This window comes from Ictidomys tridecemlineatus, chromosome 9 (assembly GCF_052094955.1).
Source record: "Ictidomys tridecemlineatus isolate mIctTri1 chromosome 9, mIctTri1.hap1, whole genome shotgun sequence".
Taxonomy (NCBI): domain Eukaryota; kingdom Metazoa; phylum Chordata; class Mammalia; order Rodentia; family Sciuridae; genus Ictidomys; species Ictidomys tridecemlineatus.
In genome coordinates, this window is record NC_135485.1 from 113,325,826 (window position 1) to 113,350,717 (window position 24,892).

The window sequence follows — 24,892 nt, forward strand, 5'->3', positions numbered from 1 at the left end:
GTCTTTCTGTCCTTTGACAGGACCTGGGTTGTCTCAGCTGTCTCTGATTGACAGTTGTACCTACTCCAGGACTCAGCGCACCTTGAGTTTTCATAGAAAGTCTGGTGGCCCTTTTTCAGAATATAGTGTTCAGCCTTAATTGGATCCAATTATAGCAATTTTAATTATAACCCAACCCTTTGCCGAATTAGCCAATCACATAGATTGCAACCAACCCCAAGCTCCTCCAATCAGGGTAAAGGGCAGTACTGCCTTGGGATATAAGCAGACACACTGGCTACCCAGGGTCTGTTGTTTTCCCTTCTGACACAAATAAAAACTTTTGCCTTACCATTCACTCTCTTCTAAGTATGTGTTTGATTTTTTTGTGTGTGTGTGTGTATGTGTATGTGGTTCTTTGTTATTTCTAACACAACAACCTCTAGTTTTGGAGTTAGGTGATTTGTGTCAGTTTCAGGTTTGCTCCAACCTAAAAATCTGCCTTAGGTGTATTAGTGCCTTAAGATCTTGGATAGCTACTGACTCTCCGGAGTTTAAATTCTTTTTTTATTTTTTATCTAGGAAATGAGCATATCTAAGGCTTGTATGAAGCTGAATTAAACAAATGTCTGGGAAGACAGTGCACACTGTAAAATGCCTGGAAACGTTACCGCTACATCATTTTTAGTGGACCTGCGCGGTTTGCGCGCATATCCTCTGTCTGTCCCTCTCCCTCCCCTTTTCTCCCTCTTAAAGTTGCTTCTCTCTTTGTTAACCATCCATGCACCTTCTGTTCACTTTTTCTATCTGTAAAAAACCGGGAGTTTTTGATTGTGCCTGTGCAGTCAGTGACCCGGGTTCTCAAGTCCTGGTGTTTATTTTGGCATTGAAGGTTTGTCCCCTCCTCCTTCCTTTCGCTTTGCTCTCCGCAGGGCAGGGCTGGCTGCGCTGGGGGTGGTGGCGATTGTGTCCCAGCCAGGGAAAGGCCGCAAGGCACTCTGGTTCCCTCAACCTCAGTCTCGCGGTGGGTGCCCCCCTCTAGGGTAGCGGGCGTGGTGGGCTCTTTCCGGTCTTGGCAAGGGCTCTGCCACGGCTGCGGGCCATGTCCAGGGCCCGCACACACAGCGTCTGCAGAGCCCTGGAGGAAAGGAGAGCCCCGCGCGCTACCAGCCCCGCGCGCCACCACTGAGGTAGGCTTGATGCTTGTGACTTGTAGAATGGAAAGTGAATCGAGCTGATTCACGTGGAGGCTGTATTGGGACCTCTCCTTAAGCCAGAAAGAAGAGGCAGCTCTAAGAGTTATTATGCTGGCTCTTGGGATAAGGAAAGGGGCCAGTTTTTATGATGTGTAGGGGTTTGCAGGAATGGGCTTTGTGGAATTTAGGAATTTTCACTGGTTTTGGGCACAGTTTCAAAGGGTATTCCTTTCCTGTGCAAACAGTGGGGCCTGGAGGTTTGGAGCCCAGGGGCATTTATGTTCCTCCAATCTGGACCACAGCCCGTATAAACCTTGTGGTATGTGTGAGTCCTGGAAGCTGTTAAGAGAATACGCAGATCAGGTAGAAGAGAGCACAAGTTATGCTGAGTAACAAGTTAAAGGTGCTGAGAGTTTCTTTGCCTTTAGCCTTTTGTGGCTTAAGGTTTCAATTTTGAACCAACAGCGGCCAAAGTTTTCATTCTTTTGTGTTGTTTATGTTGGTGAAGGCATACTGGCTTTAGTGCATCTGGGAATTGCTGCAATGCTGGGGATGGAACCCCAGCATATAGCAAGTGCTACACCCCAGCCGTGGATCTAGCTTTTGTGGTCCATAAGACTGAAGAAGTAATTAGGGAAGAACACACAAACACATACCATGCTTTTAATGGCTAACAGGCTATGAGTTAATTGTCCTAGAGGTTTGTCCTAGGGGGTTTGTGAGACTGTCTCATTTCCTCCCTCAGAGTTTCCACTCCTTTATCTCTTAAGGTGCACTGTTTTTCCTGGGGATTGCCGATTGTCTCAGGGAGACTCATAAAGGAGGCAACCTGGGAAGGAGGCAGGGGTATTGGGGGAAAGCACTTCAGGAATTGCACAGCACAGATGCCTGACATCATTGTTGAGAGGAGGCTCCTTCTTGGGGCCCCTTTGGAAGGTCCACAAGATTCCTCTCAATGCTTGTATCAAGGACTGTTAATGCTCTGCCTCTGAGCACACACATCCTGAAACTGGAGCTCAAACTGTGTGTGATTAGGCTGAGTGAGGAAATTTGTGTGGCAGGAAAAGTGGGGAGGTATTGTGTGCACATATTGTTAGAAAATAGGACAAATAGCAAGATTATCAGTGAAAAACAGGAAAGTAAGGTTAACTAGTGTAACTATACTGGAGGGACAGAAGACCAATGTTTCCAGCCCTGTCTTGGGTACTGACATGAGTTTCTAGATTATATAGACAAGGTGACCAGAAATACACGTCATCTTGGTCACACTGTGGTCTGGTTGATCTTTATCTCAGAATTGGTCCAGTTGTTCAATCCTTAATTCGTCTTAGGTATGAAAGATGCTATTGCCTGCTGGGGGAGTGTAGGTTCTACTCATCGTAAGACATTTATTAGTTAAATGTCTTGTTCCCAGAATTCAAGGTTCCTGATCCAAAGAAAAGGGCCCAGATGCAAACTGGAGGAACAGAGGCCAAGATTTTTATCCCTGCTTTTAGTTGTGTATTGGACACTTAAAGGTGGAAAAAAAGAGTCTAAGTCCTTGTTCATTGGAAGACCTGGTATCTTCATTTGAAAGTGAGTATGAAATACAAATTGACAGTTCAGAGTTGTTTTTCAGAAATGATGTGGAGGTGCAACTGATTACCATTCTGAAAGTGTGTTATGAGTGGCTCAGTGAAGGTAAAAACCTTGCCTGTTTCCAAATGTGTGCAGGCAGAATGGAAATGGGATAGATAAAATCTTCCCACGCTTAGTTGTTACTCCAAGTGGAGGAGAAATTTTGTTAATATTTTAAAGGTAGTTCCTGTATTCATTGGCTTCCCAGTGCTATTGGAGATTTTGAACACAAATGTATGAAACTAACTTCATGAATGATAATTCTTTTTTGTAAGTTATATGAATTCTGTTCATAGATCTTGTTTAATTTTGGGGAATTTACCTCATTTATTTTGCTTGAGGAAGAAGATTGAGTTTAGCTAATAATGGACAGTTTTAAAAAAATAGAAGTATTTTCTTTTAGACTTTGCCACACTTCCATTTTTTATAAGTTTGTTTTTCCTAAACAGAAGCATATGGTACTTTTGTTACTGAGCCTGCAGAATAAGAATCAAGCAGGAACACTATATTGCAGTAACAATAGAGTTTTATTTTTATTCTCTGAAACCAGGGAAGCAGCAGGTGAGGACAGAATTCCCAGGCAGATTCCCTAAGAGAAGTGCACAGCTTTTATAGCATCTCTAGGGCAGGCAGGGACTTTGTCTTCTTTGTGTTATTACATGTAGGTGTGGAGTCTTAGTTGCACCTGAGCTTGCCTTCATCATGGGTCTTCATGAGAGGCTTATATCAGTATCACCTTAGGTTTCTGCACCAGGATGTGATTTTTACTATGCTAATTAAGTAAAGGTTCTCATAGGTTATTACAGTGAGTACTTGGTGTATGCTTTCTCCCTTGTAATCAATACAGCTCCCAGCATTGCATTAGAGGAAGATAAGCAATTCTTCATAAGTCTTCCTGTGTTTGATGGATAATTAACTTAATGCTTGTTTTTCTTAATCTTTTCTATCATGATATGTTTGATCCCATTTTCTTGAGGACTGACCTAACAGAAATTTCTCACTTCCCTAGTTTTATTTTTTTTTAGCACTTTCTTATATTTGAAAGAAAGATTATACTATGATAGCATTGTACTCTTTTGAAATCTAGAAAAGAATTTGTTATAAGACATGCCAAATGTATGTATCTTTTATAGCTTTACAAATTGCTTTATTTATAAATAAAGAGAAATACAATTTAAAATCATCACCTGCATCACCAATATGGTAGCCCCAGACATACATGGAAGTTGAATTGAAATCAAGTAATGTTAAAAATTTAATTTCTCTGTCACATTACCATTTCATGTATTATTAAGTATCTACTGAATGTATCTAGATAGTGAACAGAATATACTTTCCCTTATTTTCTTTCCCTGTGTGTTACTGATGAAAGTAGAAAGATGCAAAACATTATATTGAGCTGCTTTGGGCAGTCTTTTTTGTAGACTTCTTTTTATAAATGTAGAATAATATTATTATAAGTAATTTGTTGTGTACTTTGTGGATAAAAGGAAATTGATAATTTTTAACTTTGCAAGTTCCATGCCTCTAGCTGCTCCTGCCTAATCTCTACAGTTTCAGACTTAGCTCACAGACTCATTCCTTGACCTTTTTTGTCTGTAGTGCAGGAAGAACATTTGCTTTCCCCTCTTGAGTGTCTATAGGCAGGTGAATTTAACTGACAAAAACCAGTTCGGTTCTATGTTGTGAATTCCTCAATTCTTATCTTCCTGAAAGAAAGATTCCAGTCAGGATATACAGCAAGAATAAGCAAGTACAAAGGGCTTCTTTAATGAAATGAAAGTATACTTCAGAGAACGTAGAGTGGGCCGTGCCAGGAGAAGGGGGTTTGGCCTTGTTTCTTTTGCACTGTGGGTTTTTATAGGCTGCCACCCCCATGAATCCTCCAACCCATGAATTTTTTCTTTGGGATGGTTCCAGTCATTTCCTGCCTTGACTCAGTGGGCTTCCATCAGCTCTGCCATGTCAGAAATTTTCCCTATTAGTACTTAAGGGAAAGCCACGGGGAGGTCACAATATGAATAGTATCACAGTGAATCAGGGACATCCAAAGGACGCAGCCTCAGTGTTCTGCACATTCTCACCAGTTGGAAAGTCCCTTAATATGGTTCCATCCAGTTCTTTTTAGTTTTAAGGAGGTGGCATCTGGCTGTGAAGGAAATGGTTTATGAATAGGGTTCTCTGTCACCCAATGTAAAGTTCTGTCACTTAAGATGCAGTGAGCTCTATTCTTGCTCCTCCAACTCCCTGCATGTGTCTGCCTAACTATCTACTTTAATGTGATTAGGAAGAATACTTAGCCATAGATTTTAAAAAAAGTGAGACTCAAAGTAAGGTCTCGCCCATGTCCTGCGCAGGAGGTGGAATTTGGGTTTCCTCTGCTGCATAATGGGCTGGCTGCGAAATAAAGCTAAGAAAGACAAAAATGGCAAAGAAACCCCAGGACACAGGAAGTAATTTTAGAAGATAGGGATAGGACAGCTCTCTGATCTTAGGGATCGAGCTTCCCCACTGGAAAGAGAGAGCAAGAGCCCGAGTTTGCTTTATTTATGGGGAAGCATCAAAGGTTTTCCATTCTTTTGTCAAATGAGGTAGGAGGTGGGCTGTCCAGTTTCCAGTCTCCCTAGCCAAGCAAAGACAGAGGTCACATGCGTTGCACAATTCATTGAGTGGGAGGAGCCACAAAATAGTTTGCAGTGCCAAACCAAAATCTTCCTGGCTCAAATAATTTTTGGGTGGTGTCCCACAGTATTGTTTAGAATTTGGGGCCTATTTATCATCTTAATAATGAAGGGGTCCTGGGAGAAAGGGCACTTATAGGAAAACAAATCACTTTGATACCAAAAGCTCTGGCCTTGTCCCTGATGCTGATCCAATAATATGGAAAAAGTTTTGAGAAAAAGGAAAAAAAAAATTCCCTTTTGCTAGCAAAAAATACACAGTAGACTTGTGCCTCAGAGGCTGTGATTCTAACTGCCAGGAGGAACAAGAGATACACAAAGGCTACCCTCCAGCTTTGCCCTGTCAGGAGTCAAAATTCAATTGTAGCCTTGAGAGGTAGCTATTTCTTAGAACCTCCAGTGCCAAACCCTAAGACTGGATTCCTTCATTCCTGGTGGTCTGTGAGCCAACATACAGAATCTCAGCTTTGGATAGGAAGAAGGTTAATCTTACTTCCTCTGTGGTTAGGGAGGAACAGAGAAAAAAGAGGAAGGGAAAAAAACACACCACTTTTAAAATAAACTGCAGCGGCAGAGCAGCATGCAATGGGCCCCTATTATGACTGTAAGATGAGTGGATCCTTAGGACAGTGGATGTGAGACGTGATACTTTTGTGAAAATGTCCGGTAAGAGTTACTCTTCCCTGATTACTCCTGAGGGGAGGGATTTATGACAACTGAGTTCTTTGTGGAAGCTCTGCTTTTAGGCAAATCAAGGATTTTTGGATTTCGAGCACCTTAAACACAAAAGTTACTCCCAAACTTACCCCTCCTAGACTCAGGACTAAAGGCCCTCTGAGCTTCTCTAGGATGTATCTGATGAACTCTAGACCATGTGAAAATCTAGCTGTGTCCAAATGTCTAAAACTATTGAGCGTAAGAGAGGTGCCTGTTAGTTAGAATGTCTTACTGGAAGGAGGAAACTGGAAAAATAGGAGTGATAGGAAGTTGAGTTATCTACAGTGAAAAGTTGGGACAATGCTTGACTGAAGGGAGCAGTTACGATCATTATTGGAGAGAAGGTGGAGGGTTGGAAAGTCACTGACAAAGAGCTTCCATATGGGTTTTAAGTCACCACAATTGCCAAAGTGTTAAATGTTAACATTGTGTGTGACAACGTAAATCCACCAGTGCAGATCTGAAAACAGATCTATCAAACATGGGTCTGAGTTGAAAGGTTCCAGAGAATTCTACCTCAAAATATTTCTCCTTGGTATTTGGGTTTTGTGTGAGATGGGAATTTAGGGGATACAGAACAAGAAAACTAGATTGAGTCTCAAAAGAGTAGCACCCATGAACTTTTGGAATGCAGGAGGTACTCATGAGCCTTTGAGGTGCAGAAATTGCCCATGAACTCTTGCCACTCATGAGCTATCCAGACTGTGCACTTGGCCTGTGCTCTTGACCCATGCCTTTGCTTATACAAAATAACATTAGGGCAATGTGCAAAGATAAGGGAATTGGTGCAAAGTTGTGTAAATGCTCCACCTCTAATCTCTCCCCTAGAAACTGTCCCTGTATGAATGGACCCCTGTTATAGCCAGAGATTGCTGCTTCTCTCTCTGGAGATGGCCTACATCCTCCTTTGAATGTGTGTTCCTTGCTTTATTCCATCAGCTTCCCACTTTTGAGAAAGCCCACATCGTTTCTTGAATGTGCCATGCTTCCTTTGTCTGTGTCTCTGACTGGCACATGCTGAAATTCTTTGCCATCATGTAAGCCAAGAACCCTACTAGTCCTGAGTGGAGGTTACCTTTTTTGAAACTCCTTGAACCTCTGATGATATTTGAAGTTTAAGACAATTGAAAGCTCTTTACCTTTCTCTGATTATTCTACAAATATAGCATAAATTTAAACTTTTCTAAAGCATATTTACATTTATTTTATTTTAAATTTTTAATCTTTATTTATTCTTTTTAGTTACATTTGACAGTAGAGTATATTTTGACATATTATATATATATATATATATATATAATAACTTTCCATTCATGTGATTATACATGATGTGGAGTTATACTGGTCATGTATTCATATATGAACATAGGAAAGTTATATCTGATTCATTCTACTGTCTTTTCTTTCGATTCCCATCTCCTCTCCCTTCCCTTTATTTCCCTTTGTCTAATCCAATGAACTTCTATCCCCCCCCCCCTTATTGTGTGTTAACATTCACATATCAGAGAGAACATTTGGCCTTTGGTTTTTTGGGATTAGTTTATTTCACTTAGCATCGAAGTCTCTAGTTCCATCCACTTATTGGCAAATGCCATAGTTTCTATTCTTCTTTATGGCTGAGTAATATTCCATTGCGTATATGTAGCACAGTTTTTTTTATCCATTCATCTGTTGAAGCGCACTTAGGCTGGTTCCATAACTTAGCTATTGTAAATTGCTATAAGCATGGATGTGACTGCATCACTGTTGTGTGCTGATTAAGTCCTTTGGGTATAGACTGAGGAGAAGGATAGCTGGTCAAATGGTGGTTCCATTCGAAGTGTTCTGAGGAATCTCCATAATGCTTTCCAGAGTTGTTGCACGAATTTGCAGTCCCATCAGCAATATATGAGTGTACCTTTTCTCCCATATCCTTGTCAATATTTATTATTACTTGTATTCTTAATATTTGCCATTCTGACTAGAGTGAGATGAAATTTCAGTGTAGTTTTAATTTGTATTTCTCTGATTATTATAGATGAACTAGTATCAAACTAAAAAGCTTCTTCACAGCAAAGAAAACCGTCAAGAACATGAGCAGAGAGCCTATAGAATGGGAGAAAATCTTTGCCCCCTGCACATCAAAGCATTCATCTTCAGGATATATAAAGAACTAAAAAAACTTAACACCCCTCCCTTCAAAAAAAAAAAAAAAACAACAATAAAAACAAATAACCTAATCAAGAAATGGGCTAAAGAACTGAACACATTTAACAAAAGAAGAAATACAAATGGTCAAAACTATATGAAAAATACTCAGCATATTTACATTTATAAAGGAAGTTTCCATTTCTAACAGTGACTTCCCAAGACAGTCCTTACCTTACCATACATTTCCTCCTTCATCTTCCCAAAACTTGCTGCCAGAGACCCAAACTATATTCCTTTAGAGTAATTCCTATGTGCATGCAAAATTCCTATGTGACCGTACATGAAGTAAACTTTTTCTTTTATTAACTGTTATCAGTTTTGTTTTCTTTTTTGAACCTCCAGCATGCAAACCTGTGCTCTACCACTGAACTGCACTGAATACACCCTCTCCTCGGTTTAATTTCCAGGAACTCAGCAGGAGAATTTAGAGGGAAAGGGGAAAGAATTTTGCTTTCCTCAAATAGCATTTAAGAAAACCCAAGAGCAACATGAATGCATAACAAAACCCCAGAGAGGGTGGAGAGGCTCACCAGCCAAGAGCATCTTATTCATTATTCTTTGTTTAAATAAAAGTTTATCTCTTTGGGCCCTTGAATTTGATGTCCTTCCTGCCACCACCATGCCCCTTGTCCTAGCATGTCTGCCCAGATTTTTGATACTAGCTCCCTTCTTGGTCCTCATTTCCACACTTGCCTAGCATTCTCCATAACGGATACCGTGAGCCTCTCCTGATTACAAGGCCTCAAGCTTCTTACTGAGTGTATATATCTTCCATGATCAAGTCTCTTCCAACCTGTTAAAAATATTTCTCCAAGTGACAGTTGCAATCATATGAGGTCCCAGAGCACCTGAGTGGATTGACTTCAAAACTACTTACCAGGGGCCTTGAAGTACATAGTCAATCCTGGCTGCTTTAGGGTGGATCTGTCAAATGAGAGACAACATGAATGAAAACCAAATGCAAGGGACAAATTTTGGAATTTAAATTTACATTTTGTATTTCTCTTCCTTTCTATTTACAAGTTGAAGGAGCCACCTGACAGTGACTTGCGGCCCCTAACTCCTTGTCAGGATTACAATCTCTTGATTTTTTTTTTAAGAGAGAGAGAGGAGAGAGAGAGAGAGAGAGAGAGAGAGAGAGAGAGAGAGAGAGAGAGAGAGAGAGAGAGAGAGAGATAGATTTTTAATATTTCTTTTTCAGTTTTCGGCGAACACAACATCTTTATTTTATTTTATGTGGTGCTGAGGATCGAACCCAGCGCCCCGCACATACCAGGCAAGCGTGTTACTGCTTGAGCCACATCCCCAGCCCCACAATCTCTTGATTTTAACCTCAACCAATAATTTAAGGAGGTGCTTAAGCAGGAACCTAATGGCTCTGAGGCAGAGTTCAACTCTCCTTAAACTAGAATCATCCCTAGAGAGGAGAAAGGTGAGGCGCTGAGCTCTTGGCCCGAGGTGGCCCTCCTTTATTGCAACTAGTACATAGGTTTAACTGGTGTTATGGTTTAGGTATGAGGTCCCCCCAAAGCTCACGTGTTAGACGATGCAAGAAAGTTTAGAGGTGAAATGATCAGGTTATGAAGACCTTAATATAGTCAATACATTAGTCCTCTTAAGTGGGTTAACTGGGCTGTAACTATAGGCAGGTTTAGTGTGGTGGGAGGAGGTAGGTCACTGGGGGTATGGCTTTGGGATGTATATTTTGTTTCTGGTGAGCTGAGCTCTGTCTGCTTACTGATTGCAATATTTGTACCTGCAGCGGCTTTCCTCTCCTTACCCTTCTGTTGTGATGTTCTGCCTCATCTCTAGCCCAGAGCAATGGAGTTTTTGCCAGCTGTGGTCTGAGACCTCTGAAACTCTGAACCTCAAACGTTTCCTCCTTTCAATTCTTGTCTTTGTGTGTAGCTAAGAACTTAAGATCTACCTGGGTACTTTTTTTTTTTTTTAACCTATGTGTTATTTTCTTTGTATGATACCTGAAATTTGCACTCTGGTTAGAAAAGAGTGCACAATATGGTAGAAAGTAAAATGTAGAAAAAATGATATTTTTAATGCAGATTATTGTTATTATTATAGGTATAGCAGGATATAGCGAAGGAAAAGGTCTAAACTTTTCAAAAATGTGAAAGTGTGACTTCACTGTTTAGAATGTGACAAGAGGGGAGGAGAGGGTGGTATATGTAAGTAGACCCTCAGAAAAGGTGTGACAGGCCCATTTAAGATTAGAAAATTTCAAAGGAGCCCCAAATTGTTTTTTTCTCGGCCCCCAACTATTTCTTGCTAACTTGTTCTTTAGAGTATTTCCTCCATCCCTGCTTCCTACAGGCAGTTATCCTGTGCTGAGAATGGAAGCCCCAAGTACCACCAAAGCACTGACCTGGCACCAGTGTTACCAGATTCCTAAGTCTGGACAGATCACTGTCCTCTGTCACACTATGCCAGTCAGAGTATTAGAAGTGGTAAATGGAAGGAAAAGAACTTTAATTACTATGACCATGCTGAGAAGAATACATGTAGGAATACAGAGACCAAACCAGTCTTTAAGGGGCTGAAGGAAATTTTGAGATTTGGTAGAAAATTGTTACAAGAATAGGGTTGGAGGCATGTGCAGCTGATGGGTTTGCATAGCTGAAAGAGTAAGTCATCCTGGTCTCAGGCCGTGGTCGGGTTGTTCATTATCTCAGAATTGCTTCTGAGAAGCTCTGGAGGAGGTGGTTTCATTTTTGTCATGAAATGATTATTCCTGCTTAGAGGGACAGTCTCAGTTTTATCATGGGGTAATTGTTCCTGCTTAGGGGGGCAGTCTCAGCACAGGGTGATTTGTTCTGGGAGTCTCACTAGTGCTTGGGGGATAGTTTCTGTCCCTTGTCACAGAAATTCTTATAAACCAGGCCTGTTTAAACTGAAATCTGAGGTAAATGTAGAAGGAAGTGACTCAGAGGAAACACAGTTAAAGAGGCAAATGGATTTAGGAAGGGGCAAAATGGAGTTATCAAGGGATAATAAATCTGGAATCATCAGTGTTTAGATGAATATTCCGAGTGATTAAAATGACTACTTGCAGAGCAGAGAAGGGACCTAACCCCAAATTTAAGGCGATGAAGGAGACAGAGAGGAAGTGAAAGCAGAGGTGCCAAGCTTTTTTCTTGCTTTAGTTACATGTTGGGTATCTGCATGCCCAAGGGAAGGATCCCTGCTTTTAGCCAAAGCAGCTTCTGATTCTCTGTTACCCTAGGAAGGTGCAGCCAAAGTCAGAGCACTGAGATTGTCATGTATCTCTTGGCTCCCACAGTCTCACTGAATGGATATGTGTCTATTTCCTGGATTTTTGTACCTATAAATTGTAATGCTTCCGGGAGATGAGTGAAGGCACATTCACTGTCTTTCCAGCTTTGGTCAAACTGTCATTAAATTCATTTTTCCTTTTTATAGGGTTTTCTCTTATAGCTGATGTAGGTGGATGACCAAATCCAGTCAGTCAGAACCCAAATTCAGGCCTCTATTCTGGCCACCAGTAACAACTCATCATCCATTTGGAAGGGCTTTTCAAATTGGCTAAGACCCATCATCAACACAGCATGAGTAGGTGTCAGGGATTGGAAGGTGGGTGGCAAAGTTTTTTGGAGGTTTTTATCTAAGGACTGCAGGTCTTGGCAATGAGTCTGGGACACAGTGAGAAAATTTCAGTTAGGATGAGCAGGAACTTTGGAAGCCAGCAAGCAACAAGAAGGTAGGCAGCTGATATCTGTCACACGGAAATCTAGATGTGATGGATATTCTTCTTTACATAAAAAGATTAGTCTAATCCAATGAGAGCTGTGTATGTGACCAGAAAGTTGTTACCACAGGAGAGATTACTGTTCATTTGAAAACAGTTATTACCTTTTGTGAGTCACCGAAACCCAGTGTACTGGATTAATTGGAGATTGGGGACTTTGAAGTTAGCATGATGCTGAGACATTGTATTTTCTTTATTTTTGGTTTTGTCTTAGATTAATGCATTGCCCTATATTAGTGAGAGAAATGGACGACTTTGTTTCTTTCTTTTCCTTTATGCATGTTTTTCTGGTTATATAGCATTTCAACTGGATGTTTTGATGTTTTGCATTTGTTAGACCAATTTAATCACTTGTTATTTTTTTGACTGGAGAATTATAAAGGCCCTATATCTCTTTGAGGAAGATTCCTAGCCAGGAACTGAGCAGCTGCTCAGTATGTGAGTTACAAATTTAACCCAGTTACAGGGAAGGAAACTCTACACATGCTTCTAACACTGTTACTTTATTTATATAATTTTTAGCCCACTGTTTTGCAACAGCATGGGTAATCTTTCTTGGGTATTTTAGTTCCAATTGTTGTCTTTTATTAATGGGAACCTCAAAATGTTTAATTTACATCTTGAGTCAATGAGGTATTTAAAGTTAAGCAATTGTTAATTCCTTGCATCTTATCAGATCATAATGGAATGAAATTAGAAATTAATATGACAAAACCTACAGAAACTACGTAAACACATTGAGATTGAACAATGCTCATTTGAATGATGAATTTTTGATAGAAGAAATCAAGGTAGAAATTAAAAAAATTCTTAGACTCACATAAGACTAGTGATACAACATATCAGAACCTCTGGGACCTGATGAAGGCGGTTCTAAGAGGAAAGTTTATAGCTATGAGTATGTATCTGAGAAAATCAGCAACATTCCAAATAAATAGCTTAATGATGTATCTCAAGTCCCTGAAAAAGAAAAACACATCAATTCCTAAACCAGTAGAAGGAAGGAAATAATTAAAATCAGAGCCAAATCAATAAACTTGAGAATGAAAAGAACAGTACAAAGGATTGGTGAAACAGAGATTTTTTTTAAATAACTTTATTTATTTATTTATGTGGTGCTGAGGATTGAACCCAGGGCCCTGCACTACTGAGCCATAGCCCCAGCTCCTCCGAAACAGAGATTTTGTTCCTTGAAAAGTTAAACAAGATTGATAAGCTCTTAGCCAAACTAACCAAAAGGAAAAGAAAAAAGAAAAAAACAACCAAAAAACCAAAAAAACCCGAAATTAATAAAATTAGAGAGGAAAAAGGAGAAATCACCACAGACATCTCAGATCCAGCAGATCATATACTCTAAGAAATTGGAAATCCCAGGGATACATTTCTAAACAAATAAAATGTGCCAAAACTGAATCAAGGAGACATAGAAAACCTAAACAGATCAATCAATAACTTATAATAAGGTACAAGCAGTGATAAAATGTCTTCAAACAAAGAAAATTCCAGGACCAGATGAATTCTCAACTGAATCCTATGAAACCTTTAAAGAATAACTAATGCCAATACTCCTCAAATTATTCCATGGAGTAGAAAGAGAAAACTTCATTCTATGAAGCCAGTATCACATTTACACCAAACTAGATAAGGACACATCAAGAAAAAAAAAAAAAAAAAAAAAAAAAAAAAACTACAGACCAATGTCCTGATGAACACAGATGCAAGAATTCTTAATAAAATATTAGAAAATTGTGTTCAACAACAGATTAAGAAGATTGCACACCATAACCAAGTTGCTTTTATTCCACAGATGCAAGGATAGTTTAATATATGTAAATCAGTAAATGTAATTCATCACATAGATAAAAATAAGGACAAAATCACTGTTAGCTCAATAAATGCAAAGAAGACCTTTTACAAAATTCAGATCCATTCATGATAAATACATTGAAGAAGCTAGGGATAGAAGGAACCTGCCTCAACATATAAAGTTTACATATGAAAAACCCCAAACCAAACTCATAGTAAATGGGAAAGACTAAAAGCATTTCTTTAAAATTTGTGACAAGACACTGTCACCACTATATTTAATATAGTCCTAGAAATCTAGCCAGAGCAATTAGGCAAGAGAAGGAAATGAAAAGGGTGAAAATAGGAAATGAAGATATCAAATTATCACTGGTTGCAGATGATATGAATCTTTACCTGTAAGATCCAAAAAGCTTTACCAAAAGATACTAGAGCTAATAAACAAATTCAGCAAAGTAGCAGGTTGCCAAATCAACACACAGAAACCAATAGTTTTTCTGTATACCAACAGTGAATCTGTTGAGAAATATGACTCCATTCACAATAGCCAAAAAATACATACATATGTACCTAGAAATAAATTGACAAAGGAGGTGAAAGACCTTTACAATGAAAACTGTGGAACATTGAAGAAAGAAATTGAAGAAGACGTCAGAAGATGGAAAGACCTTCCATGTTCATGGATAGGCAAAATAAATGTTGTTAAAATGGCCCTACTACCAAAATTCAATGAAATCTCCATCAAAATACCAATGGCTTTTTTCATACAAGCTAGAAAAAAAAGTCCTAAAATTCATTTGGAAGAATAAAAGACCTGGAATAGTCAAGGCAATTCTAAGGCAAAAGAGCAATGCTGGAGGCATCATAGTACCTGACTTCAAGTAATACTACAGAGCTATAGTAACAAGAACTGTATGGTCCTGGTATAAAGAGATACATAGATCAATGGAGCAGAAGAGAAGACACAGAGACAAACTCACACAACTACAGTTATCTGATCCTTCACAAAAATGCCAAAAATGTTCACTGGAGAAAAGATAACCTTTTAAACCAATAGTGCTAGAAAACTTGTTATCCTATGTAGAAGAATAGAACTAGACCTTTCTTCCCCCTTCACAAAAATCAACTCAAAATGGATCAAAGACATAGGAATTAGACCAGAAGCTATGCAACTCCTCGAGGAAAATGTAGGGTCTAAACTCCAGGCACAGAGAAGGACTTTCTCAATGGGACCCCTAAAGCTAGGAAAGAATGGGAAGAGTACCTTAGTGGGATGGCATCAAATTAATAAGGCTTCTGAACAGCAAAGGAAACGATTGGGAAGGTGAAGAGAGAACACACAGAATGGGAGAAAATCTGTGTTAGCTACTCTTCTGCCAGAGGATTATATCTAGAATATATAATGAACTCAAAGACCTCACACCAAAAAATCCAATAACCCAATTAATAAATGGGCAAATGGATTAAACAGACACTATTCAAAAGAAGAAACACAAATAGCCAATGAGTATATGAAAAAATATTCAGCATCTTTAGCAATTAGGGAACTGCAAATCAAAACTACATCGAGATTTCATCTCACATGAATCAGAATGTCAGTCATCAAGAATACAAACAATAAATGCTGGAGAGGATGTGGAGTAAAAGGGACACTTTTACACTGTTAATGGGATTGTAAATTAGTATGACCCCCATGGAAATCAATGTGGCGATTCCTCAAAACACTAGGAATGGAACCAATATATTACCCAAATATCCCACTCTTGGCACCTAAAGAATTAAAGTTATCATACTATAGGTTTCCAAAGCTCCTCATGTTTTCTGACACAATCCTCCAATTGTATCTCCCAGCTGAGATGCATACCCATTTATAGCAGTACAATTCACAACAGCCAAACTATGAAACCAGTCTGGGTATCCATGAACAGATGAATGAATAAAGAGAATGTGGCATATATACACAATGTTTTTTTTTTCTACCATAGAGACAGGAAAATGGATCAAACTAGAGACCACTATGTTAAGCAAAATAAGTCAAATTTAGAAAGTCAAGAGTTATATGTTTTCTCTCAGATGTGGAAGCTGGAGAGGAAAAAGGAAAAGAAAGATGGGGCATATCTCATGAAAATAAAAGGAAATTAGTAATGAGACCCAAGGCATGGTAAGTGGGGAGGGAGGGAGGAAGTGGTTGGGAATGATGTGGGTCAAATTCCATTGTTATATGGTGTACATATATAAATATGTAACATTACATCCCATCATTATGTACAGCTACACTGCACCAATTAAAAAAAAAATGTGGTTGCGGGAAGGAAGGCCATCACTAGATGTGTTCCTTGACCTTGAAATCAGAATGATGAGCCAAAATAAACCTCTTTTCTTTATAAGTATAAAACAGAAATAAAAACAAAAAATCAAAACTAACAAAGTCAAACAGTGTGTTCCATAGTTCTCTTAATGTATCATAGGAGGTTGGAAAGATCCTCAGTGGTTGAACATGATGCGGGGGCTTGGGTGGTGGTGGCAATAGAAGTGATTGCAGGTGTTGGAATTGGCGTGGGGAGATGGCTTACAGTGTTTTAAAAGTAAAGGTGCAAATTTCACATATTACTGTGCCACCTCTTTCATTCCTTCAGGAGAATGGAATTCTGGCTAATTATTACCATTCATTGTGTTCACAGATGAAAACTCAGCTATTTACCTTTAATATTCTATGTGCCAAGATTTAAATGGTTTCTTTCTTTTTCAGTTTCCAAAATGAATAGAGATTTCTAAATGCTAAATTTGGGGTATAAAAACAATTGTTCAGAGATTACTTTTTTTTTTCCTCCCCAGATTAACTATGACATGCCTCTGTGTTTCTTGTCCCTACAGGTTGTGCTTCTCCTGTTTCTTGTCCCTACAGGTTGTTAAATCTGTAGCTTAGTACTCTCAGTTTTGGAAAATACTTGGCCAGTGTATCTGTAAATATTGTTCCTGCCCCGTTTTTTCCTCTTCTTCTTAGTTTCCGGACCCTTTTCATCCTGTCTCATGTTTCTTATGTTCTTTTATACAGTTCTATTCCTTTTCATTCAGGAGCTTTTCTTCCTCTTTTTTTCATTTCCTTCCTTCCTTCCTTCCTTCCTTCCTTCCTTCCTTCCTTCCTTCCTTCCTTCCTTCCTTCCTTCCCTGTGCAAGGTGTTGAATTTAGGCCTTGAGCTTGTGTTTGACCACTGAGCTATAATCCAAGTCCCCTTATTTTTCTTATAAGTGACAGGGTCTGGCCATGTTGCCCAGACTACCCAGGCTAGCCTGGAACTCAGTCATAGCGCCTGAACCTATGGTTTAGCTGGGGCCCCCTTATCCATAGCTTAAATTCTTAGTTTTGATTTTTTTAAGAGACTGGTTCTTCTGTGATAATCTAACTTTTCATTATATTCTTGGACATATTAATCAGTGGTTTTAATCCAGTTTGGATTACCTGTGGTCTGCATCTATGTTCTTGTTTTGGGAATTTTAGGTTCTGTTTTTGGGCATACTTGTTATGTTTTTTTTTTTAATTGAAAAAATAATTGAGAGTGGATTTGACTTTCTTCTAGCAAAGTCTGAGCAGAGCACATTAATTGAGCTGATTTCTTTTTAGTTTGTCCATATTCATGGGTTGTAACACTTCTGATATCTCAGAATCTGGGGTTTCCAGGGCTCCTTATGTTTTCTGACACAAAACTCCAATTGTATCTGCCAGCTGAGATATTTGCTCAGATATATTAGGGGCTTCAGGAAGATGCCTCTAGCAGTTTCTCTGCCTGGTTGTCCTGAGTGTTGTCCCATGAGTGTGCAGTCTGCACATGCCCATACCTGGAGAGGTGTCACGATCAGCAAAGGTGTGACTTATGCAGTCGAGCGGAAGAAATAAAGAATGTCCATGTGCTTCTGCCCTTTTCAATGCTATATTCACTCAAATCCTCAATACAATTTCACTCTAGAGGTTCTTAATAAAAAAAAAATGACAATCCTTAATGCTAGACACTGCAATAGACATAACCAATTCACAGCAAACAGTTCTAGATTAATTCTAAACACTGCAAACACTCTTAATCATGACAGGCTCATGAAAGAATTCCCTCTGCATGTTAAGCTCAAGTGCCAGAACTAAGTCCAGCAAATGCACACTCGCTCAGACAATGGTGATCAGGTCAGGAACTGAGGCAGATTTCCTGGGGTGGACCTGACAGCTGGCTGAGGAGAGGGTCATATAGAGATACTGCATTTCTCACCCGAGTCAAAATGTAGCTGTAGAATCCCCAAAAAACAAATGCTGAATGTTTTCTCTGATATAAGGAGGCTGACTCATAGTGGGGTAGGGAGGGGGAGCATGGGAGGAATAGATGAATTCTAGATAGGGAAGAGGGGTGGGAGGGGAAGGGAGGGGGCAGGAGATTAGCAAGGATGGTGGAATGTGATGGACATTATTATCCAAAGTACATGTATGAAGACACAAATTGGGTGTCAACATACTTTATATACAGAGATATGAAAAATTGTGGTGTATATGTCTAAGAAGAATTGTTATGCATTCCGTTGTCATTTAATTATTTTTTTAAAAAATCAGTTAAAAAAAGTATTTGTCCAAGTACAACTAAAAGCCAAAATATTAAAAAAAAGAAAGAAACTAGAACCAAAGGGTGTGTCACAGTGAGAACAGTTTCTATTCCATTTGAGAGCAGTGAGGAAGATGCAGAGGACCGGGCAAATGATGAGAAGAGTTGGGATGTCAGTCCAGGTCCTCATCAGGCTCTCCAGCGTGAGGGCATCAGTGTGGGCTGTCTACTCATTTACTCCTTCATTTATAGTAAAATTTTGGGGCTTCTGACTACATTAGCTACTGGATTTCTCAGTGACGTCATCCGCCCTGAGGTTAAATCATCTGGTCTGGAGGTCTCCACCCTGATTTTTTGCCTCTCACCCTTATTGGGATGAGGGCAACATGACAGAGACTTCACTCTGAGTTTGTCAAGGTGGGGAGAAGTGACTTGTTTGTGTCAGGGCTGTGCCTGATGACCCTTTTGGAGGGCTCTGTAGGTGTTCCAGGTGAGGCTCTAGGTTTCAAAGTGGAGTTTTAAAATGGAGTTGCTTAGGCTAAGGCCTAAGGCCATCCTTACAAGAGGGAAGGTTATGGGGTGCTGGGACTGCCCAGTGCTGTTCTCTCCTTGCTAGGACTTTGGTTTCTCAAGTCCTGGTTGGTTTGTTTGCTCTCATTAGAAAACTCTTCACATAGCCACTTCTTATATTTTTATGTTTATTCCCAGGAGGATGATTAGTTTGGAGCAGCTAGTTCACCATAGGCAGAGAGAAAGTTCTTCATGGATGCTTTTGGCTATTAAAAAAGAAAACTAGGTTTATTGCAGTTAGCATTTCAAACCTAGTTTGCAAGCTCAGTTCAACATAATGTAAATCTTTTTCAGGAACCCTTTATAAGTTGTTTAATGAAACATTTTAAGCTTCATTTGTAAACTTAGTATTCAGTTTTTGCTTTAAAATCTTGAGTTGCTTAAGTACTAGTATAATTTGCTTTAATTATTTTCATTCTTATGGCTTCTTAGAATTTAAATATGTTTGCCAACTAAGGAAATGATTAAGTCATTGCAAACAATTTTGGGGTCTACCTTCTGTGTTAGTCAGCTTTCCATTGCTGTGATAAAAGGCTGAGAAAATCAACTTAAAGAAGGAAAGGTTTATTTTGGCTCATGGCCAGCTGGCTCCATTGCTTTTAGGCCTGTTGTAGGGTAGAAACATCATGATAGAAGGGAATGGAGGAGAAAAATCTGTTCACCCCAAGGTAAACCAGAAGCAGAGAGAAAGTAAGGGAGAGTCCAGTGACAAGATATATCCTCCGAAGCACAGCCTTAGTTCATGGCCTTTGGGGACGTTTACTAGCCAAATCATAATAGCTTCTTAGCTAATTATGCATAGCAACCAGAGATGTAAAGTCTGGGACTTTAATTAAGAGAAGTTTTTCCTGTCCCTGACTGGTTGGCTAAACCGCTTTTGGTCAAAACAGTATAATAATCTCCAAAAATTAAAGAAAAAAAAGGGGGGGATATGCAAACGATCATGTCTCTGACCTTTGGTTGCATTATGGTATGCATTTCCACCTTTACCTGTGTTTTTCCTGCTTTATAAGTATTGAGTAATTTTCATACTACTAACCCTTTACTTATTAGGAATTTATTCAACATTGAATTGGAGTGCAGCTGTACGAAATGTGTCTTCCCTCATTGTAGGTTCTAAGGTTGTTCTTATCACAGTGTCACGGGCCATTCATTGAAAAGGAATCTACTCACTGGAGCACAGTTTAAAACAGCTTGTTTTGATTGTTAACTTAATTTTTTAATTGTTTTGTTATCTAATATTTACCATCTCATTTATGTGGACAGTCAACTTACCACTGCATTTTTCTCTACAGAAAATCAGAAACTTTCCAGATGACTTCCAGTAATGACCAGATTTGTATCTCAATGTTACAAAGGAAACCCAGTGACCTGCCTTGGATGACCTCCAGTGACATGCAGACGTTTTCTGAAGGGCCTGTGTTGAGTTTTCATAACATCTGCTATCGAGTAAAAGTGAAGAGTGGCTTTCTCCTTGGTTGGAAAACAGTTGAGAAAGAAATACTATCCAATATCAAGTATGTGCTTGAACTTTTTAAAAGACCATTTTATTGGCCTACAATGAACTTCACAGGTTTGCCTATTACCAGTAAGCTACTGTGAGCCTTTGCATTCAAGTCTTTGTACATGTTGATACATGCCCTTTTGGCTAAACTAGGACTGAAATGATTAAATCACTTATTAAGTATATGTTTAACTTTGAAAGGAACTGATGAAATTTGTAAAAATGATTGTATCATGTTTTGAGAGACTGAGCAGTTTTTGTGTCATTTAGTTTTTTAAGTGTGGAGAGAAGGACCATGTCTATAGAATCCACTATCAGGTTTCTCTGTGAGTTTGCAAATGTTAGTCTTTATGTGTTTTTCTTTTCTAGAGAATAGAGCTTATATTTTTCCCCTGTGGGGACAGGAAGTGAATTTGGGTTAGCCCAGAAAGCATGCCCTATGTGTTGTGTTTTTTTTTTTTTTCATTCTTTCTTTGGGTAAATTATTCCTGATAGAATAAGCAAGCAACTTTTTTCTGACTCTCCAAGGAAAGGAGTTGGGGAAGTAGTTATAAAAGGGTTCTTTGACCCAGTGTGGTTGTGGATCCATATAAAGTCAGATGTGTTTTCAATCTTGGTGTGTTATATGCTATATCACTGCAGTCTTTCATGTTAGTTGCCTCTAACTTCCTTCAGAGGACAAGGAAATGACAAGTTGGGTACATATGTTTGTACGTGGGTGAAAGAGAAATGATCAAGATCTGAATTGACTGGGCTGAGGCCCAGAGCTCCGTGCAGAACTGGAACTCTCCATGCTGCACACCTGCTGTCGTGCCTTCTCATCTCTTTCGTGTATTGGTTTGAAATCCTGACCAGAATAAGGAGAAGAATGGTGGATGCAAAGCTATCATCTTTTACTGCATGACTCACTAGAATTGTCTGAGAAGTTGACACACATTTTGTGAAACATAATCAAGTACATATTGGTCCCTTCAGATTTTGCGATAAAAGAGGTAGAATTAGAATATGTGCAGGTTTGAATAGAGGTAAAGTGCATCCTGTGCGAGGGTGCATTAACTTTGCATATCTTCTCAAGCTAGTGGACTAGTAACTCACTACACTAAATGTCTCTTCTTCTCAAGGCTTCTCAATGTGTGTATTTATGGCTGAATAGTGTGTGTCTCATTGAAGGAGGGGGTCACTGTCTTATGTTTTCCTAGGATCATAAAAGTGCAATTGAATCTTGTGATTCTTTGAATTTTTATAATTAAAAGAACAGTAAGGATTGACATTCATGTTTACTTATATTTATGATTTAGTTATCCCTGAGACTTTGGGATGGGAGAAGGGTTGCTCTCATTATCTTTTTTTTTTTATTAATATTTGATAGCATCATCTGAACTCAAAATGGTAACTTTATTTCCCAAACTGAAGAATCTTTTGTAAGAAGAAAATAAACAAAATTTTGTTCATGAGAATTCCAAAGATTTTCTTTATGAAAATCCTTTATCTTATGTGCAGTTTGTTTCCATAATGAGCACTTGAGCTTTCCCTCACCAGTGCTGAAAATCTATGGGAAAAATATTAATTTCAGCAGATGTTGATATTCTGTATTCATGAAGGAGATTCATTATATTCTTTGGGAAATTTAAAAATTAATAATTAAAAATGGAAATAATTTTGAACATGAACCTGCATGCACATAACCCTTTTACCAGAGTCCTTGACTGTCCACACTGCACTGTGTTTGCTCCCATTACTGTGTCTTTTTTTGTATACATTGTCATAACTTGTTTTGGGGAATCATTTGAGGGCAGGCTGTCCACATGATGCTCCTTTATCCCTAGCTCCTTCAGCATTACTTTCCAAAAAGCTGGTCTCTCATTTGTGTATCACTTAGTCTGGCAGCAGCCGAGAGGGGACATGAAGCTTCAGAAAGAAGGCAGGCGAGATCCTGAAGGCTGCCTGTCCCTGTGCTCCTCATATATGTGACTGACCACCTTATCATGCCTCTTCGGACTCATCCAGCTTGCTACTTTCTAGCTGTAACCCATTCCAGGTGACGTTAAAATTGATCACCTTGTTGTGTTTCTGTCTGCCAAACTTCACCATAATGCTACCATTTTCCTCTGTGTGCCTGATTATTATGAGGGGAGATGCTTTGACATTATTCAGCATCTTTTTCCTCATTAAACGTGTAAGCATCAGCTCCATTGATAACTCCTGTTTGATCAGCAGCCCCTGTGATAGATGCCAAAGGGTGATTTTCCATTTTATCTTCTAATAGTTTGCATTCTAGGAAATAGCTTTATTCATGGTCTCTTCTTTCATTTCCTGTATTGACTCATGGATTTCTATTTCATTCAATAGTATTCAGTAGTTATTGTTATACATGTTGAGTATCCCTTATTTGGTCAGTGGAACACCTTTCAAAATGAGTTCTTTTTGTCCCTCATTCTTTTAACTCATTTCCTAATTCTTGAGGACTTTCTTGGCACAGTTTAGAAGTTTCAGATTCTAATGGGCATGTTGATGCTGGTCTGTAATCCCAGTCACTTAGGAGACAGAGGCAGGAGGATCCCAAGTTTGGGGCCAGCTTGGCAACTTATCTGTCTAAAAAGGGTTGGGGTGTAGTTCTGTGGTAGCATGCTTGTCTAGCATGCACAAGGCCCTGGGTTCAATTCTCAGTACCCCATTTACTTCAAATAAAGAAGTTTCTGACTCACTGTGTGGTTATCCTGCTAGTACTGGAGCCAGCTGATGTTTATTCTTGTGGAGGATGTTTATTGCAAACAACATCTGGGTGTTTAGAGTGTTCACTGCTATTACACATCATTGTCCCCAGGCCTTCTCAATGAACATGCCTAGGGAATACATGTATGTACATACACACATACATGTGCATGCTCATGCATCTCTATTTTTGTTCAAGAGAAACAACAACAATGACAACAACTGCCTCTGTGTGCAGATGCATATGGATCTCATAGGAGGAGTGAGAGGAGCAGTGGGTGGCAGGCAGCTGTCCCTGCAGCATCCTGAGAGTTGTCCATATCTAATTTTATAGCTTTCTATGTAGATTAAGGCTCATGACTTCTCATGAATGCAGCAATGACAATTCAATACTTTGGATTCTTTCTATATTTCCATATTTGTCAAATAACAGCCAGCTTTTTACTTCTCAAAAAAGTAAAAAGCTGGCTGTTATTATTTTTGTTATTCTTACTGATTTGCTAAGTCATTTTTAAAAATTCCCTAATATAAGCACCTTCCCAGCCTCTGACTTGCTTTTCTTTTCTTCTCAACCTCTTTGCAGCCTGTGTTCCTGGGTGCTGGTGGTTGCTGTCCGCCACCCAGATCTTTCATTATCTTCCTACTAAGAAAGGAAGGGGAAGGGCAAGTCTAATAGGGTGACTGATACATTATGTGAACATAAATTCACAAGTGGGAATGTAACTGTTTCCTTTCCAGTCAGTACATACCTATTTTTGGTAAGCTATTTCTTACTTCTTTTTTAATTCATTGAATTTTTATTTTTATTTTTTTAAATTTTTATCGTACTGGGGATTGAACTCAGGGCCTTGCAGATGCTGGCAAATGCTCTACCACTGAGCTACATTCCCCAGCCTTTTTTTGATTTGCTTTTGATACAGGTACTCTGTATGTTGCCTGTGCTGGCCTCAAACTGTGATCCTCCTGCTTCAGCCTCCCAAAGAACTAGGATTATAGGTGTACACTATCAAAGCTGGCTTGAATTTATTTTTTAACTCATACATAAAAATGTAAAACTTGCACAACTTAATCAGGTTATTTCCTACTTCTTGAGTTGTATGTGTTTTTCCTAAATATATGTAAGAAGTTTTTGGTGTCTTCAGAGTAATTTCCATTTATAAAAATGAAGTCATTCATTTATTCAACAAATGTGGGTAAATGGCTACTGACATAGACAACTCCTCTGTTCTCATAAGTATTATAGACTCATTAATAGATTTGGGCAATAAGAAATAGCTTTTTGAGGGATGATAGATGGGTGAGGAAACCAGAAAATTTTGGAACATGTAGCAGAACAGGGGTCAGCAAACCTTTTCTACAAAGGGATAAATTGTAATTATTCTCTCTCTCTCTCTTTCCCTCATGTTATTGGGGACTGAATCTTGGGCCACTCTACCAGTGAGCTACATCCCTAACTCTTTATTACTTTATATTTTGAGGCCAGGTCTCACTAAATTGCTTGAATTTCACTAAGTTGCTGAGGTTGGCCTTGAACTTGCCATCATCCTGCCTCAGCCTCC

General features: G+C 39.1%; 1 protein-coding gene across 7 annotated transcripts in view; it reads left to right on the forward strand.

Annotated features, from left to right (window-relative positions):
- The first annotated feature begins 735 nt into the window (after window positions 1–735).
- LOC101954287 (broad substrate specificity ATP-binding cassette transporter ABCG2) overlaps window positions 736–24,892 on the forward strand; it is a 115,905-nt gene continuing 91,748 nt past the window's right edge. The window contains exons 1-4 of one of the 7 annotated variants that reach the window (XM_078021935.1): window positions 890–1,169; window positions 2,590–2,750; window positions 16,041–16,128; window positions 20,413–20,634. In XM_078021935.1, the coding sequence (XP_077878061.1) occupies window positions 20,432–20,634 (203 nt within the window). In that variant the 5' untranslated portion in view covers window positions 890–1,169; window positions 2,590–2,750; window positions 16,041–16,128; window positions 20,413–20,431. The other 6 variants (XM_040293100.2, XM_040293099.2, XM_078021934.1 and 3 more) reach the window with 6 other exon arrangements.